This window comes from Protopterus annectens, chromosome 16.part0 (assembly GCF_019279795.1).
Source record: "Protopterus annectens isolate FY-2018-M chromosome 16.part0, PAN1.0, whole genome shotgun sequence".
In the NCBI taxonomy this organism is placed as follows: Eukaryota; Metazoa; Chordata; order Ceratodontiformes; family Protopteridae; genus Protopterus; species Protopterus annectens.
The window spans coordinates 178,626,580-178,644,069 of NC_056750.1; the positions used below are offsets into that span (position 1 = coordinate 178,626,580).

Sequence of the window (17,490 nt, forward strand, 5' to 3'; positions counted from 1 at the left end):
TTACCTCAGGGCAATGCTCATAAATGAAAAATACTGGAAGAAGGTGGAAATTATTTAAGTAAAGTCAAAGAACTAAAAGTGAAAGTTGTTTGGCTGCTTTTCAGCAATCTGACATCACTCACAGAAAACTTTGTTTCTTCATCCTGCATGTTCCTTGAACTCTTTTACCAAATGAGGAGATGGAGCAGGAATGCTTTTCCAAGTATCTCTTGCTCCAGCAAATCAGTCCTGTGCCAGAACAATGAAAAGTCCTCCCAGAAATGTAAATTCATCTCCAAGGACAACACGGTAGCAGCTAAACAATAATTTGTTATTGTGCTTTAGTGCATTCTCTTTAAACACCTGAAGAATAATTGAAATGTAAAATCTTATGTGTGGTGTATTTTACCTTTTGTTTAAATCAATTGTTGTGTGGTTACTGCACATGCTCTTCCTGGAGCTGAATCTTTGACTTTTTTGGAAAATGAATGAACTGGAACAAAAAGAGATGGTAGTAGCAGAAGAAGTACGCAGTATAACAAGGAGATAATGATTGGAGGACACCAACAGAAGAGAATGCATGTGGGTTACAGATGCAAAGTCAGTAGAAAGACCTATGCTTACCATCAGAGAAAAGTGGCCAGTTATCCAGATAAAAACTAAAAGTGGGCAGCTAATAGACAAAGTATATGATTTGGTGATTTGGGATACAATTGTAACTCCTTTGGTTTACATTGTATATGATGTTAAAGATTTAATACATCTGGGCAGAGAGTCATTCTGTCATTTCTGTGACATAACATTTCAGATTTTTCCATTAGTGAAGAAGTTTATAAATGACTGTGACTTAAAAGGTTTCTGTGTGCCATGGAAGGACAGCCTCTAGGAGTCACTAAATCCTTACTGCTGACAGTAACTGCCCAGTATGAATTGGTCAACTAACATGTCAGTTAAAAAAATGTGACTCAGAGGTAGGTATAGCTGCAATGAGAAAGACTTCATTTGCATCTCATTACCATTTCTCTGAATCAAACACTGGTCTGTCAGACTTGATCAGCTACTGTTCTCCCTATTGGCCCATGAACTGTATTAATAAAGACACCCCTTTGCATATAAACACACAGACACACTCCAAGACATTGTCATACCTACATCCTCTTATCTATAAACAAGTCCACCCTATGCGATCATACTCATAAAACACTCGTAGGTGCATAGATTAGTACTAGGCTAATTGCCCTTGTGGGCCATTTTAAGCAGAATTTCAGATGTTAAAGGAATACAATACTTTTTACTTTCTCCTCAGACTTACATCTAAGTAATGGTTATTACTAATCAAAGAATGATTGAGCTTACCATCTGCATATGGCCTTTTATATGGTAATTCTGATGTCCCTGGAAAAAGGGAAGGCAGTGGAAAGGAGGCTAATAAGCATCACAATGCAAATGACACAAGGCTAAGAGAATAATGTTCTGCCTATCTTCCCCTTAAGAAATATCTCAGAATCAATCAGACTGATCATTCCTCCCAACACAATCTCTGTTCGACTCTTCTCTCTTCTAAGGCACACATCCTGATGTTTTTTAGATGTAGAAATAGTAATACATAAAGATGTCTAGAATTCATTAAATGCCTTATATATATATATATATATATATATATATATATATATATATATATATATATATATATATATATATATATATATATGTATAAGAAAACAGTTACCACTCCAGCTGTAGACAAAAGCCAGACTCACGAGTGTAGTGATAGTATTTTAATTCCACAGGTCGAATGGAATCAACACTAAAATACATCCAAGGAAACTTCCAAAAAGAACTACAGTGAAGTACTTTTGTCAATCAAGACTTCATCAGAACTGTGTGTGTGTATATCCAGTCATACATCCTTATATAAGAACACTTCCCCAATTAACCCTTCCTATTGTTAAAATCATACAGCAACATTTATATCCACTCTAAGAAATAAAAAGCAATTAGCTTAGAAAATAGATAAATAAATCTAAGCATATAACTTTTTGTACCAAAGCTAATTTGTGTAAAAGCAAGAACAGGAACAAGAAAGACATTTTTAAAGCAGCCTAATTTTATAATCTTGTTGCCCTGAGTTTTAGTTCTGGTTTAATTGAAATATTATCATTAATACCTGGGGCAACTATGGAGTTCAACCTTAGTTGCCACCTCATTTCAGCCCTGTCTAACCTGTTTTTTGAGTCACCCCCCGTAAAATCCTTGCCAACCACTTCCAAAATACCAAACAAAATAGTGCGGTCAGGGCTTGTTTTAATATGTCGATATAGTGTGTTGCTTTCATCCTGTTTGTTAATACTATGAAGGTACTCACAGATCCTTCTTCTAAACCTTCTCTCAGTTTTACCCACATAGAAATCCTGGCAGACCTGGCAAACAGCAATATAAGCTACCCCTGTAGTAACACAAGAGCCTGTAGCTAACCTCACCACTAAACCATTAGTACCAACTTGTGAAGTGGGAGTTGTGATAATACATTTACAATAGTATATCTTCTTGACACACTTAATTTGGTACAATTAGTTGTGCGACAGTATTCTGTAGTTGTCATCTACCCTTGATGTGATGACAGTCCAAATTCAACAAATTGTGGCTACACTTCTACATTTAAGTTGTGAAAAAGTGGATAGCTGTGGTTGTCTCCCAGTGCCTTCCTGCAGATTCCTCTATTTCTCTCCCTTGTGTCATCCCCTCTGCTTGCCCCACCCCCATTTCACCACCTTTCCTGCCAACCCCTTTTCACACATTTAATCTGGTCAACAAATAGAATCACACAAAATACAAATAGCCAGAAATGGCCCGTAAAAAAGCCTTCACTTTTTTCTCTCAACATCTGTGCAGACTTTGACATTGAACACCAGTGCCAAATGATGGTGAATGGCTGTTGGACAAAACCTGGTCAGTTGTTGCTGTCACCTGCAGTAGTCTGGTTATCCTCATGCAAAGGTGAATAACATGTTGTGTTACCAGAATACAGCATAAAGGCAGAATAAAGGAAATCATTAGCAGCAGATACTGTAACAGGTCATTGACTATCGGATGTAACCAATGCAACATCCTCTGTACAGTATTGACATAAGTCAATTGTCTGAAGATTCATTTTTGACCATGACCTCAATGGTTCAGTTCCAAATGTATATTACAGTTTTTCTTACTGTGAAGTCATACTTCTATGATATGTTTCATGGCACATATCTTACCTTTTATCCAGTTAAGCATTTGCTGACACATCCATGACCATAAGAAAGGTTTGGTAAAGCACCCTTATTCTAGCCATGCCTTCACCAGGTTTTGTTTCTTGATCCCCAGAGCCATCAGTTACTGATACAGGGCATGACTTGAGTAATACTGAGAACACACCACAGAGATGCACATTAATTACCCATAATTCTACATTGCCCACCTGATCATGAAGGGATTCACATCCAGATCTAGTGAGGTCATTGTTCCCCTGTACTCTTCACTTATCAGACCAATGATTCTGTGTCACTGCTGGACAGAGGCACAACAAACTATGGGCACAGTATTTTTCATATAAGGGGTGGCGTAAGCAAAAAAAATTGGAGGCTTTATAAATGCCTTAATGAACCCATAACACCACCCTTTCATATGTGTCTCTATATGTGTCTCCATCTTCATCCTTTCTATCTCACCCCTTTGTACTGTTGACTAGTCATTAGGCTGATAGATATAAATGTCATGTTATGACAGTCTCAGATAGCCATTACTTTGCTGAAGAACAATACCTGCATCTTCCATTGGCTGAACAGGTTCTTGCTGCCCTTTCAAAGGTGTGACTTTGACAAGTGTGAAGTATGACCCCTTGATGGGGTGCTGAGTTAATAATCAAGTTTGCAAAATTTATTTTTCATCTTGACAACATTTCAAATCAGTAGTAGGTGAAACTCTTATTGCCTGTCTTTGTAAGTACGTTCCATGCAAATGTGTTGCCTATGTATCTATCTAAGCCCCTTCTGTTTTAAAAGTTGTAGTCCTCAGTATTTGCCCAATGTCTGGCAATGATCAACTGTAGTATGTGATGCTAAATGGCATTTCAAGTGTTATTCCCAAATGTGTTGTGTTTTTGTTGTGCACTGCATTGTACACCCAATTAACTTGTGATATCACTTGGTGTGTCTTGTGTGAAGTAGTTATAAAAGATTATTTGAGTAGCTACTACTGATGCAAATTTGGCAAGGCAACATATTTATGATAGTTATTCCTATGTATTCTTGATAAAAATGTATTATAATAATAATCACATTCTGACACCCTTTGTAAAATTATCTGTATACTGAAGCCCAGCCCTGCTTCAACTGTACTTTTTCATTTAAGTCAGTGAGTTTCCACCTTGTGTTACAGCAAAAGCTAGGTTGGCAGGTAGAACTTCTGAACTAAGTATTGTCCAGAGTGCTGACAGCCACACATTGCCGCTAAACTTGTTGGCGCTATAGTAGTCAAACCATATTAACGTTTTTGTCTTTTTCCTTTAACAGAGAACTGGGTTTGCTTGCAGCCTATCATAGCACAAATGAGGAAGAAAACCACAACCCAACCTTTATGAATTGAGCTTTGGCCCTAACATACAAAGGTATAATACAATGACTCTTACTGTGCAAAGCTTGGCAAGGAGCATCACTGAACACGACTAAACACTGGTAATTCACAGTCCAAGTTCAATACATCAAAGTATAATCACTCATGTGCTGACACTGCCAAAATATGGTTAACTGACCACTTCATTCTCACTTCATTCTGGACAGCTGGGTCTGCACTACAGCACTGACACTTGCAAATGATATACAACCACATACAGCCTCAGTGCACATAATTCATTACTTTTTATCCCTGCTGCATTGGAACATTAAGTATTACTTTGAGTTGACAGCGCACATTGCTCATAACTGAGCACATACCATTGCTACAATCAGTACCATTCATTAAGGTTTACATACCATCAGCATGAACTGAAGATCCATGAATGCTTCAGTGTTCATTCTGTGTTTCACAAGTGTGTGTGTGTGTGTGTGTGTGTGTGTGTGTGTGTGTGTGTGTGTGTGTGTGTGTGTGTGTGTGCGCGTGTGTTTGTGCTGTGTGACCACTTTTTACCAAAAATGTGAATGTAACACACAATGGTGATGTCATCCATTAAAATGTGTCACAGTTGTCAAATATATATGTACTTGTAGTCAGGTTTCAGTAACACCTCATTAGCCTGTGATGTTAGCTATATAGTTCAAATCCCAATGGCATTGCTTGCAGCAAATGTTAACAGTGTTGTCACCCACATGTGCTGTGCTTATGTGTAGATGTTGTTTCCTGCTAAAAGAGTTTATTCAACCATTCCTTTGGAAAGACTTCATTGAAGACTGATGCCATCATTTGAATAGATTATTTCCATATCACTTGTTGTGAGACACCTCTTCAGGACTGAAGACATGAGACATTGTAATGTATGTTGTTTCCTAAGTAAGGCATGTGCTCCGATACAGGATTATATCCCCATTGAGCATAATTTCTGTTCTACTGTCATAGTGACAACAGCAGGGGGATACAAGTGTGTTTGCATACACCTAGTATCAGACAATGTTGTCTGACATACAGCAAGACTATGTCGAAGTAATAACAGGGACACATATTCCTTGATTCATACACATGATGTAATGCTTTCACATAACCACACATATGACAACTGGTGATGCACTTATAACATGGCATATTTATTGATTCTACTATGGTGTTGATTTCTTCAGTTCTAATGCAAGTGTTCCACACTAACATTAAGTGACTGTAAGAATTTGTTTTCTTAACTGCTCTGCAGGAAATGTATCTCCCACAATTATACCCTGTATGCGTAGAGTGGCAGAGGCCTCCCCCATCCATCTTAGCACATATAAATTATGGTCAAGTAAAGTACAGCTGATGAATGACTTCACATAGGTGGAGTTCAACAGCTGTAATAACAGTTTTATTGTGGTGCATGTGATTAATAGCCATATTGTTAGATGGGAGTGTACAACCTGATGCTCATTTCTATCATAGGGATTCATTTTGTGTGAATGTACTGACCTCACACAACAATCATTACATCACATTAGTCTTATGCCTTGATATGTTGCATGAACACATGTGAACATATCCTTGGATTTCATGGCAGTAGCCATTTGTTCTGCCAATGTCATGGTGAGAGTGCTACTGTGGTAAATGCATTGAGTACTGTGTGTATACAAGTGTGCTGCAGTTCTTGGGTGGTATGTGTACAAACATACAGAGAATTGTTTTCCTGACCACAGAACACTGATATAGGACTGATCTTAACTGTGCACACATGAGAACTCTCATTTGATTGCCAACAGTCTGACATGATGATATGACATTCATTCTCAGGGATCCTTTCTTAATTCACAGATTAATTTAATTTGTTTGTCTCAATACCCATTGCTACCTCCTGTGGCTGGCAGATGCCAACAATACACAGCTCTGTCGATACACCACATCATAGTGTGGTGTTTGCTTCTTATCTGTCTGCACAATAACTGTGTAAGGCAGGTGTGCTTTACACAAGGGTATTGCATATGTCATACTCTGTTTCAACATTTGTAAAACCACACACACCTACATATGGGATGCATAACCACTAGAATACTGAAGTGCAAAATCCCCTTCAAAGGTGATCATCCTCGTGTATGTGTTAGGTCTGTTTCTGTGGTGTATGCAGTTAATGCACAGGCCAGTGGTAATATTGATGGGATGAGTTTGATTATGGCTTTGAAGCCATTCCTAGTTACCAAAATGTTATATTGACAAAATGTGTATGAACTGTCATCTCAACTCTACACTTCAATGACACTCATATGTCATGTAATCCCCTTTGTCACAATCTTTTTTTTCCCCAAAATCTCTTTATTTCAATTTTCTTTTTTTCCAAATAATAACAACAATGCAATAACTCAAAAACACAAATAAACAATACAAATACATATCTAAAGAAAGCAGACAATAATCTTGTTTCGAGAAAATTATATATATATATATATATATATATATATATATATATATATATATATATATATATATATATATATATATATATATATATATATATATATATATATGGAATCACTACTTAATACCGAATCTACACAATCCCGAAGCCCACAATACCGAGACCAGAATCCCTAAACCCCACATTACCAACATGATAAAAGCGCAAAAGTCAAAATCACGAAAGTACTACATACATACAGCACACACACAAACACATACACAGCCTCCCCCAATAACCAAACAAACCACCCTACACTGTGCCCCCCACACCCCCCCGACTTTAATATTCCAACTCCGAGATCGCAGACATACACACAAGGCAAACTCACACCCACACACTATAGCCCCTCATACACGCACACACACACACACACACACACACACACACACACACACACACACACACACACACACACACACTAAAGCCCCTCACGAACACACTTACACACACATACTTACCTGAACCACAACACCAGAAGCGCTAACTCAAAATCCCTTACCATCGGGATTTTGAATTTTGTGCTTCTGGTCTTCCGGTAATGTCCGGTTTTAGCTACATGGTCTCGAACTTTTGAAATTCGAGATTTCAAAAGTTCGAGATATAGTAGTGTTCCCATATATATATATATATATATATATATATATATATATATATATATATATATATATACACACTAGAAGCCGCTACATCGTCAAGTAGAGTATGAGAATTCTTATGTTCATTTGGTCTCATAAGGGATAGTGGAATGGGGATAGTCTATATAGAAAGTAAAGATAGAAATTCAACCATTTATTGTATGGTTAGGGAAAATATCTAGATACACATATACTAAGAGAAGGGGGAAGATGCAAGAAAACTGTTTATACTACATTCATTTCTTATTAAAAGGTTAGCTTTCCATGTCAATTTGTGGGCAAATTTTATTTGTCAAGAATTATATCTAGTAAGTAACCCCAATATTTTTGGTAATAGCGTTTTTTTTTTTTTTTTTTTGAATAAACTAATTTGTGAGATGAGATATATTTGATAGCAAGATTGCTAAAATTTTCCCATGTAATTGGTGACATAAATTTCCAATTCTTTGTAATAAAGAATTTAATAAGGGCACACATTGTAATAAAGACATGTTTTAATATTTTTGGAAGTTGATTGATGTTAATGTGCAATATAGCTGTCTCCCATGTAAGGGCTGATTTTTCATATCCCATCTTCTCTAATCTTACTCTCAAGGAACACCATAAGTTGTGTATCTTAGTATAGTTCCACATGACATGCAAAATATCAGCTGTTTGATCCGGACAATGGGGACATATAGGCGAAAAGTTAGGACTGAATTTATTTAGTTTAGATAAGGTATAATACAGATTGTTATTTACCATGATTTGTGTATATAACAGCTTCTTTGAATTTGATTGTGTTTTCAATGGCTAGTTTCTTATTTTCTTCAGTCAGTGATTGAGTTTTTGTTTGCCAGTAGTTTGAAAATAATAAAGACTTCTGATGTTTTGCGCTCGTTACAATTTTATAAGTCCTAGAAATTGTTTTCCCTTTAATCGCAAGATTTTCAAGTATTAATTTAACTAAATTTATGTTCTGTAAGTTAGTGTGTATTTGTGAGAATTTAGCATTTATAAGATGGTGAAGTTGGTTAAGGATAATACTATATTTCTTAGGATGTTTGAGCTCAAGTCTCATATGCCCCGTGTTAGTGTCTTTACATTGGTATATATTCCATATTGTGTAGTCTTTTATCAAGGGGTAGTTTGTTAGATTTACAGGTTTATTATTTATTAGTAGATTAGGATTTAGGTGTAACAGTTGTGTAAGGACAAAAGCGTCAGCTAATTTCAATGATTTAAATAGTTTCTGTGTTGTAAGAATCATGTTTTTAATTAGTGGGTGTAGATTCTATGTGTATATGCTAGTCTGGTTTAAATTCAAGAATGATAGGGATTTGATATTATAGCCAAGGGATTTCAACTGTTCATACCAGATTTCGGTCCACTGGGGTGACCAAGTATTTATATATGAGTCATAGTTTATTATTTGTATTAGTCTGTAGACAGTAATTATACTATAGGAAAGCTTAAAATCAGGCAACCCCAATCCCCCCTTATCTTTGGCGAGTACAAGTTTTCCATATTTAATTCTGATAGATTTGGGATACCATAAGAATCTTGATATAGCTTTTTCCATAGCAAGGAAGAAGTTTTGGGGAATATTTGAAAAAGTAGCATTTAATTGAAAGAGTATTCTTGGTAGAAAATTCATCTTGACAACACTAGCTTTTGACATTAGAGACATATTGATGTTCTTCCATCTATCAATATCATTTTGAATACTAGTCCATGTACTTAGGTTATTGTTTATAATATCTTTGAAGTCTGATGTAAATAGTATTCCTAGATATTTTATCTGATAGTTTATTTTGATCTCAGTCATGGGAAAGTACAATTCTTTATGACCTATAGGATTGAGGAGAAATATGTGTGACTTGTTTAAATTTAGCTATAGTTTGAAACTGGTGTGAACTCATCAATAGCTTTAAGTATTTTTGGGAGGTCAGTAGTGGGGAGTTGGAAGTATATATTTAAGTCATCGGCAAAGGCCGAGTATATAAGATTTGTATTGTGGATTCTGGGAATATGATGAAAGTTTTTTTGTGAAATAAACAGAAGGAGGGGTTCTAGATAAAGATTAAACAGGTATGGTGAAAGAGGACATTCTTGCCTTGTACCATTGGATAAGAGTATAGGGTTAGTTATACATTTGTTTACCTGTATAGTGGTAGAAGCTTTCTGATACAGAACCTGGATCATTTAATGAATTCTTGAGGAAAACCACATAAAGGCAGTATATTAAAGAGAAAGTATAAGTTTACTCTATCAAAAGCTTTGGTTGCATCTACTGTAAGGGCATATCTGGGACATTTATCACTATTAAGTAGTCTTACAATGATATCTAAGAGGAGGGTGTTGTCACTTGTTTGTTTGTCATAAAGCCCATTTGTTGTTGGGAAATAATAGAGGGGAGTATATTCTTAAGTCTATTTGCTATAACATAGGCTAGTATCTTAAGATCAATGTTTATGAGGGCTATTGGACTATAATTTGCTGGATCTGTTGGGTCAGAATGCAGTTTAGGAATCAACACAGTCTTGAAGTTATTTAAGTATTTGTCTGTTATACCATATTTTATTATATAGTTGAAAACTTTTAATAAAACTTTGGAGATAGGTTCCATGAATAGCTTATAAAAATCAGATGTGTATCCATCAGGCCCAGGGGATTTACCTAGTTTTATTTTGTTTATGCAGCTTTTATCTCTTTTAATTGTAACAGTGATTTTAAGAGTTTCCTTTGATCTTCTGTAATTTGTGGGAAGTGTATAATATGTATAAAATCCTTAAATCTGTCTGTAGATGATGATAAGGGTATATTGTATAATTTGTTATAAATATCTTCCAAAGCATCCACTATATCTTAGTCTTTATATTTCACCCGTCCTTCATATTTTATTTCTTTGATCCTAGGAGGTCCACTTATTATGTTAATTAGTCTAGCTAGGAATATTGATGGTGTTTGAGCCCATTCTGAATATCGATATATTGACCTTAATTCTAAGAAGGAGATATTTTCTAAATAGTGTTTGTGTAATTAATCAATTATTTTTCCTCAAGTTCTTTAGAATATTTTTCCTGAAGTTCTAATTCAGCAGTGTTTATTTGATACTCCAGTTCATTCTTAAGATTGTTATATTTTTTTCATGCAGATTTTTGAATAATAATACCCCCGATGACCGCCTTGGTAGCCACCAATTGTATGTCATATGGAATTTGAGTGGATATAAAATAATTTTGGAGTTGGGCTAGGACATTCTGAATTTCTTGTGTTGCTTCTTGGTTTTGTATAATTTTAGGATTTAATGTCCAGGTATTGAGATAGGAAATATTTGTTTATGGTCTTGAAAGTTTATTAAAAGTCTAATTTGGGAATGGTCTGAAAGAGTTCTAGGTGATACAGCATAATTTAATTTGTTAGAAAGGAAAGCAAGGGAAATTAGAAAAAGCATCTATCCTGGACCAAGTTTTATGAGTGGCTGAAAAGAAAGTGAATCTTGATATTGTTTTATCATATTGAAATTTAACATAAGGGTCAACTAGTTCAAATGTATTTTGTAATTCTTCAAGTGCTGTAGTGGTAGATTGTGACTGTATGTTTTTATTATGCGATCTATCCTTATCTAGATTTAGTAAAGCATTTCAGTCCCCACCTACAATAAACAGATGATTTGGGTATTTGGTTAATATATTAAAGATTTCATAAATGAAGAGCTGTTGATTTGAGCAGGGGCTATATATATTAAGAAAGAGTAATGGGTTGTTCAAAGTATGATATTCAGTAGTAAGTAATACCCATCTTCCCTTTGAGTCAGCTTCATTGGAAGTAATCTCTCCTTGGAAGGATTTATTTACTAAAATGGCCACTCCCCTGGACAAAGAACTATAATTTGCAGCAACTATTGTTTTAACCCATTTTCTTTTCCTTTCCCTAATACAAAGTTTGTCATCTAAGTGAGTTTCTTGCAAGAAAGTTATATCAGCCTTAGTTTGGTATGTGAGGTGCATGATTAAATTTATTTTATTTTTATCTACCATCTCTTTAACATTCCAAGAGTCTATAGTTATCATTTTTTATTAATATTGTTGAAGTTTCTCATTAGTTGATACTCAAAAATACAGTTATAAACTTTGTCTGTTAGTGTATTTATCTTAAGAATAAATGTTGTGACTTTTATACTCCTAAACTCTAAATAGGTGCCTAACCACACATCCCTCTGTATTAGTAAATGTGCATGAGTTAAGAAACTAAAATAAACTATTATTTTTAGCAACAAGGAGTAAATATTTATCAGAGGGATGTCAATAATATCCATACTGTTCCAAATGCGAACAGTCATCAGCTAACAGACTGTGCCCATCCCGCTCCTTTTGTTATTTATGTATTGCATATTCATTTTCAGACTTCTTAAAACAGTATGTTAATTGTACCCTTAGATATTATATAGAGAGAAAGAGAAAAGTAGCTTTTATAAAAAGTTTTGTAAGTAACAGCAACATATTATAATTCTTAACATTTCAAGAGTTATTAAATAGTTTACAAAACAATATTTTCAAAAAACAAGTACAATATATGAACATTTAAAGAAGGCAGCACTTTAAAATTCAACAACATTTGCATTATTCTTGCTAACAGCAACTAACTGTGGTTCTTTAAAATGTATTGGAAACTTTGTTTAATTCTGCACGCACAAGCCATACAAGTAGATCATTGTGAACTCATATATTATTAATTAACCAGTGCCATCTACTGGACAAACAGGAGAAAAAAAAGAGAAAAATGTTTTTCTACCTTGCTCATAGACACATTTAAAAGTAACTCAATGATTATGCCAGTAGAATAATGATTATACATTTTAAACATTTAAAGAAGGCAGCACTTTGAAATTCAACAACATTTGCCTTATTCTTGCTAACAGCAACTAACTGTGGTTCTTTAAAATGTATTGAAAACTTAATTTAACCCTGCACTGGCAAAAGCCATATAAGCACATCATTGTGAACTCATATATTAATAATTAGCCAGTGCCATCTACTGAACAAACAGAGAGAAAAAAAAAGAGAAATGTTTTGTACCTTGCTCATAGACACATTTAAAAGTAACTCAATGGTTATGCCAGAAGAATAATGATTATACATTGTAAACATTTAAAGAAGGCAGCACTTTAAAGTTCAACAACATTTGCATTATTTTTGCTAACAACTAACTGTGGTTCTTTAAAATGTATTGGAAACTTCATTTAACACTGCACTGGCAAAAGCCATACCAGCACATCATTGTGAACTCGTATTAATAATTAACCAGTGCCATCTACTGAACAAACAGAGAGAAAAAAAGGAGAAATGTTTTTGTACCTTACTCATAGACACACTTAAAAGCAACTCAATGATTATGCCAGTAGAATAATGATTATACATTTTAACTGAAACTACTAATGTCTAGTATTTACACTACTTAAACTATTATATCAAAGGTTATATCCTATTTTTAAATGTAGTTTAACACACCTTTTTTTGTAAGCTGTAAATGCACTTTAAAGTCATTTCTCTATGCAGTCAGTGTTAGGTAGTCTTCCAGCCTTTAAATGTAGAAGGCAGTTATTAAAAGACAGTACCTTAAGTATTACAGTGTAGCAAATATGTTTTCTTTACCAGCAGGTAAGCAGAGTTATTTAGAATACATTCCACATCCTTTTGCTTGAAGTTTCCCATACGAGTGGTATATTCTTGTGTCCTGTAGTTCTTTGGAGTTGTAGCACTTGTTTTGCTTTCCAAATGTTTTTGGATCAAAAGATATGAAAAGAGTTGTCTCAAGCAGGATTTACTTTGAAGAGAAGCAGAAAGGTGGATTTTGCCTGGTCAGGTGTTTCCAGGGATATTTTTTCTTCTTTGTAATAAAATATTAAAGTTGCAGGATATTTCTTTTGGAAACAAATCTTATTTTCAATGAGGTAATTGCAGTATTTACTGTGTTTCTGTCAATTTTGTTTAATTTCTAAAGGAAGATCTTGAGTAATCGTAATTTTATGTGCTCTCCATGTAACATTCTTTTTAACTTTATAAGCTGACAGTATCTGTTGAATATGTGCTGAATTAAGCAGTCTGATATAGATTTGTCTTGGAAGATCACTTGTTTGTGTACGCTTTATAGTTCTGTGGGCTCTTTCAATCACTATCTTATCTAGGAGATCTTTATTAGTCAGAAGAGAGCTTAGTATTTCTTTTATTATTGGAATAAGTTGTGGATTATCAAAGCTCTCTTGAATACCTCTTATGATAAAATTATTTCTCTGATTTCTAGCTTCCAAGTCTAGCATTTTTTGCTGTAATTCTTTAATTATGGTGTCATTGGTTTGTGCTTTTTGTTGCAGTTCATTTATTTTTAGCTCATTGTCCATAACTTTAGCTTCATTTTGTTCTAGCCTAAGCACAATTTGGTCCAGATTAGAGCCAAATGTAGTTAGCTTATGAGAGAAACCTTGCACTTCTGTTAGTAAAGGTTGTAAAGCAGTTTTTAGATCCTCCTGTGTTAAAGGTTGTTCCTGTTTTAATCTTTGAGACATTTTACCAGCTTCTTGTTGTTGCTTGTTAATTTTTTGCCTTTTCGCAGTGGTTTCTTTCTCAGGAGTAATAATTGCAGACAGTTTGTTTTTGTGATTGCAGTTTCCATCCGATTTGGCTGATTGTCCATTAATCTTGTATAGTTAGATTCCTAGTAGTAGTGCAGAATTTTAAATGATAAGTCTTGTTAGGAAAGTTGTTTTTCTTCTTACTTTCCTCTTATTAGGCCTATTGGTCTTGAAGAATCCACACCATGCAGTTCAGGGCTCTGTTTCCAACAAGTAATTTTTTTTGCTTCAGAATGAGAGAATTTTTGTAAAATAAAGATGAAACAAGTAAGTACTCATATTTCTGCTTTAATCCATTGATGTTTGGTATAGTTTTCCCAAGCGATGCGCTGGTTTGAAGTCAGATTATAGTATAGGAATGCAGGAGCTGCACTGTCAGTGTGCTTATAGGCTGTCCACCATTTTGGAATATTTCCCTTTGTTACAATCTTAATTTGTGTAATTGTCACATCCTATAATATCATGTGTGCTTTTATGTATCTATTTTTGCTCAGGACGTTTGACCAGCATTAATTATTATGACATACATATTGTAAAAGTTTACTATTACAAAATTGTTTTTTAGGACATATGCAGTTTTACATGAATTGTCTTACTATAATTTGAATATTTAATATCCCCTTTTACATATTTCTGTATACATCTCTTTGGTTTCTTTACACATTGTCCTCAGTACATTTTACTTATCTGGTAACCCATCTATTATAGTTTCCCTTGCTGTTTGCCCTACCCTCTTAATTATTTCTGAATTTTTATGCTTGAATTATGTGCACATTATACTTGGTGCACTTTCCCTGCCTAGTACAGCTTGCATTATTTGCCTTATTGTAGCTTTTCATGCTCTCCATGGCAGCGCACCTAACAGGTTTGTCCACAGGCAAGCTTGTTTGTTTACAGTATGTGCTTATGCTGCTCAGCAGATTTTCGCTGACCATGAAAACATTCTTGTACTCGTGTTAGTGTGGTGATCGGTATGCATAAGTGATTAGCACTGCTGCTTTTTGATTTAAAACTTTAACATTGTGTAGGCTTTGTGAGAACCTTACATGATTGTTCATGAATCACAAAGTAGAACTTTTTAAGGTGCCACTGGAGAGGTGCAAGGATGGTAAATACTTTGAAATATATATGTGAGGCTGCTGCAAAGTCATCTCAGACCACTGACCAATACGAATGTAAGAATGAACAACATTCAAGTATAGTCTTGTTTGATGGCACTGAGTAGGAAAAAGTACTACAAATAAAAGAAGATTTACAAAAAACAATACATCCATTTAGTGTACAATCCTGACTGTCAGAGGGCAGTCTAGAATAAATTTCTAAAGCACAGCACTTTAAAAGAGTAATATTCAATATCCATTAAGTGAACACAGCAAACGTTTCAGTGCAAGGTTTAGAGAAGCTGCCATAGTGAGTGAAGGAAGGGGTTCAGAAAAAGTGCAAAAGCAAATTATGGGGTCAACAGAAGGGGCCAGATTGAGTTGAATAAGGGGTTCACAGAAGAGTTTGAAGAGGTACAACACCTCAGAATGGAATTAAAATAGGCTTTTTGAACTTAACGATCATTCTCAATAGTTGTGGTTCATTTGCTTATTGTAAACATACCCTTTTGATATGTAACATTTAAGATGTATAATCTGCTCTGTAATGAATGACATAAGTAATCAAATGGGACAAAACTGGTGGCTGAGAATTATTAAACTTTTAAGAAGCTTTATTTTGGTGCATTATACTATCTTGACACTGCAGATGGCTTTAGAGACATTCAACACATGAGAGGGTGCAGGGCTGCAGCAACAAACTAGCAAGTAATTTTTATATGTTTTTTCTGCTTAGTTGTATATAAACAATCCAAAAATCTAACAAAATAACCTGAGTAAAATAATATGGTCAGCATGAAAGATGATTAAGCAACTAACAACACCAGAGAGTTTCAAAAAGGCTATATATTCAAACAAGGTTGGGTTTCTACAAAAATAATGTCAAACAATATAACTGGCAAGTTAGACAGAATGGGTATGTTTCTGTCTCATTCAAAAGCTTCATCAGGAAATCACAACTTTCCTTGTTTTTGCTTTTAACACTTACTGATGCTTACATGGTTTAACAGTTTTACATTCATGTAATAATAAAGGTTGATACTTAGAAGTAAACCTAACATATACATGATTTGCTTTTACAGACAAATTCATTCATCTGCTTTGCTTTTACTCACATTTGAAATGGTACATCAAACATATTCAAAATCCCTGTGCTGTTTCTAAGAATGCAAGAAAAATAATCAAAATGCAAATGTTTCATTGACCCAACTCAAAACTTTTATGGGTTTTTCCTGATTACTTACCTGAGGCTGTCCATAAAGTCCCACTAACTGGGCTACAGGAATGGAAATCCTTGATGCAGCATCCCCTATTATGGCAGCAATTGGCTTCTTTGCACAGCAGTAATTTGGTACCTGTAGATTTAAACCGGTGAGTAGCTGCATTGTGCCCTGAATAGCTCTTGCAGCCAACCCACAGGAATCATAAATCCCAAATCCAACAGTGACATTTGATAGAAGGTATGGGCTTTTGTTGATTTCATTAACTGCAAATATCATTGCATGCAAACACTGGTACATATGAAATCGAAACCTGTCAAAGTAAATGCAACATTAGAATATATTTAGTATATCTGTAAAAAACACTGAACCCAACAGGGTAACCACTGAAATAAACAAATAAAAACACAAAATTCACGGACTGCACTAAGACGTTTTAATGAAGAGCTAAAAGGCTCCAAAATACTAAGCACTTTCACCATCAAAACTAATGGCTTCTTCAGAGTAAAAGGAGCTCGCAATCACATTATTTAAATACAACAAGTTCAAGTGACAGCAAGTTCAGTCACTTGTATTAACCAGTAGACCTTATAACTAGCAATTAATGACAAAATTGTTGACTCTGCACACCTCAGATGTCTGATAAAAAGCATAGTGGCTACAGTATTATATTTCATCTTTGTTTCACACAAGCAACAGCTGCAGTATACTATTTTAATTTGTTTTAAATACATATACATGAGTCTTGCAAAGTGAGAATAACTATTTAACATAAACAAATGACAGCAGGTCAGACATTGTCATCCATAGAAAGCAACACTGTTCCAAACATTTATAACAACTG

At 34.7% G+C, this 17,490-nt stretch overlaps 1 protein-coding gene across 1 annotated transcript in view; it reads right to left on the reverse strand.

The window, feature by feature from the left end:
- LOC122790551 (extracellular calcium-sensing receptor-like) overlaps positions 1 to 16,925 on the reverse strand; it is a 317,740-nt gene extending 300,815 nt beyond the window's left edge. Inside the window, exon 1 of the mRNA XM_044058099.1 lies at positions 16,671 to 16,925. Within this exon, the coding sequence (XP_043914034.1) occupies positions 16,671 to 16,925 (255 nt within the window). The remainder of the gene's footprint in view (positions 1 to 16,670) is intronic.
- Between the last annotated feature and the right edge of the window lie 565 nt (positions 16,926 to 17,490).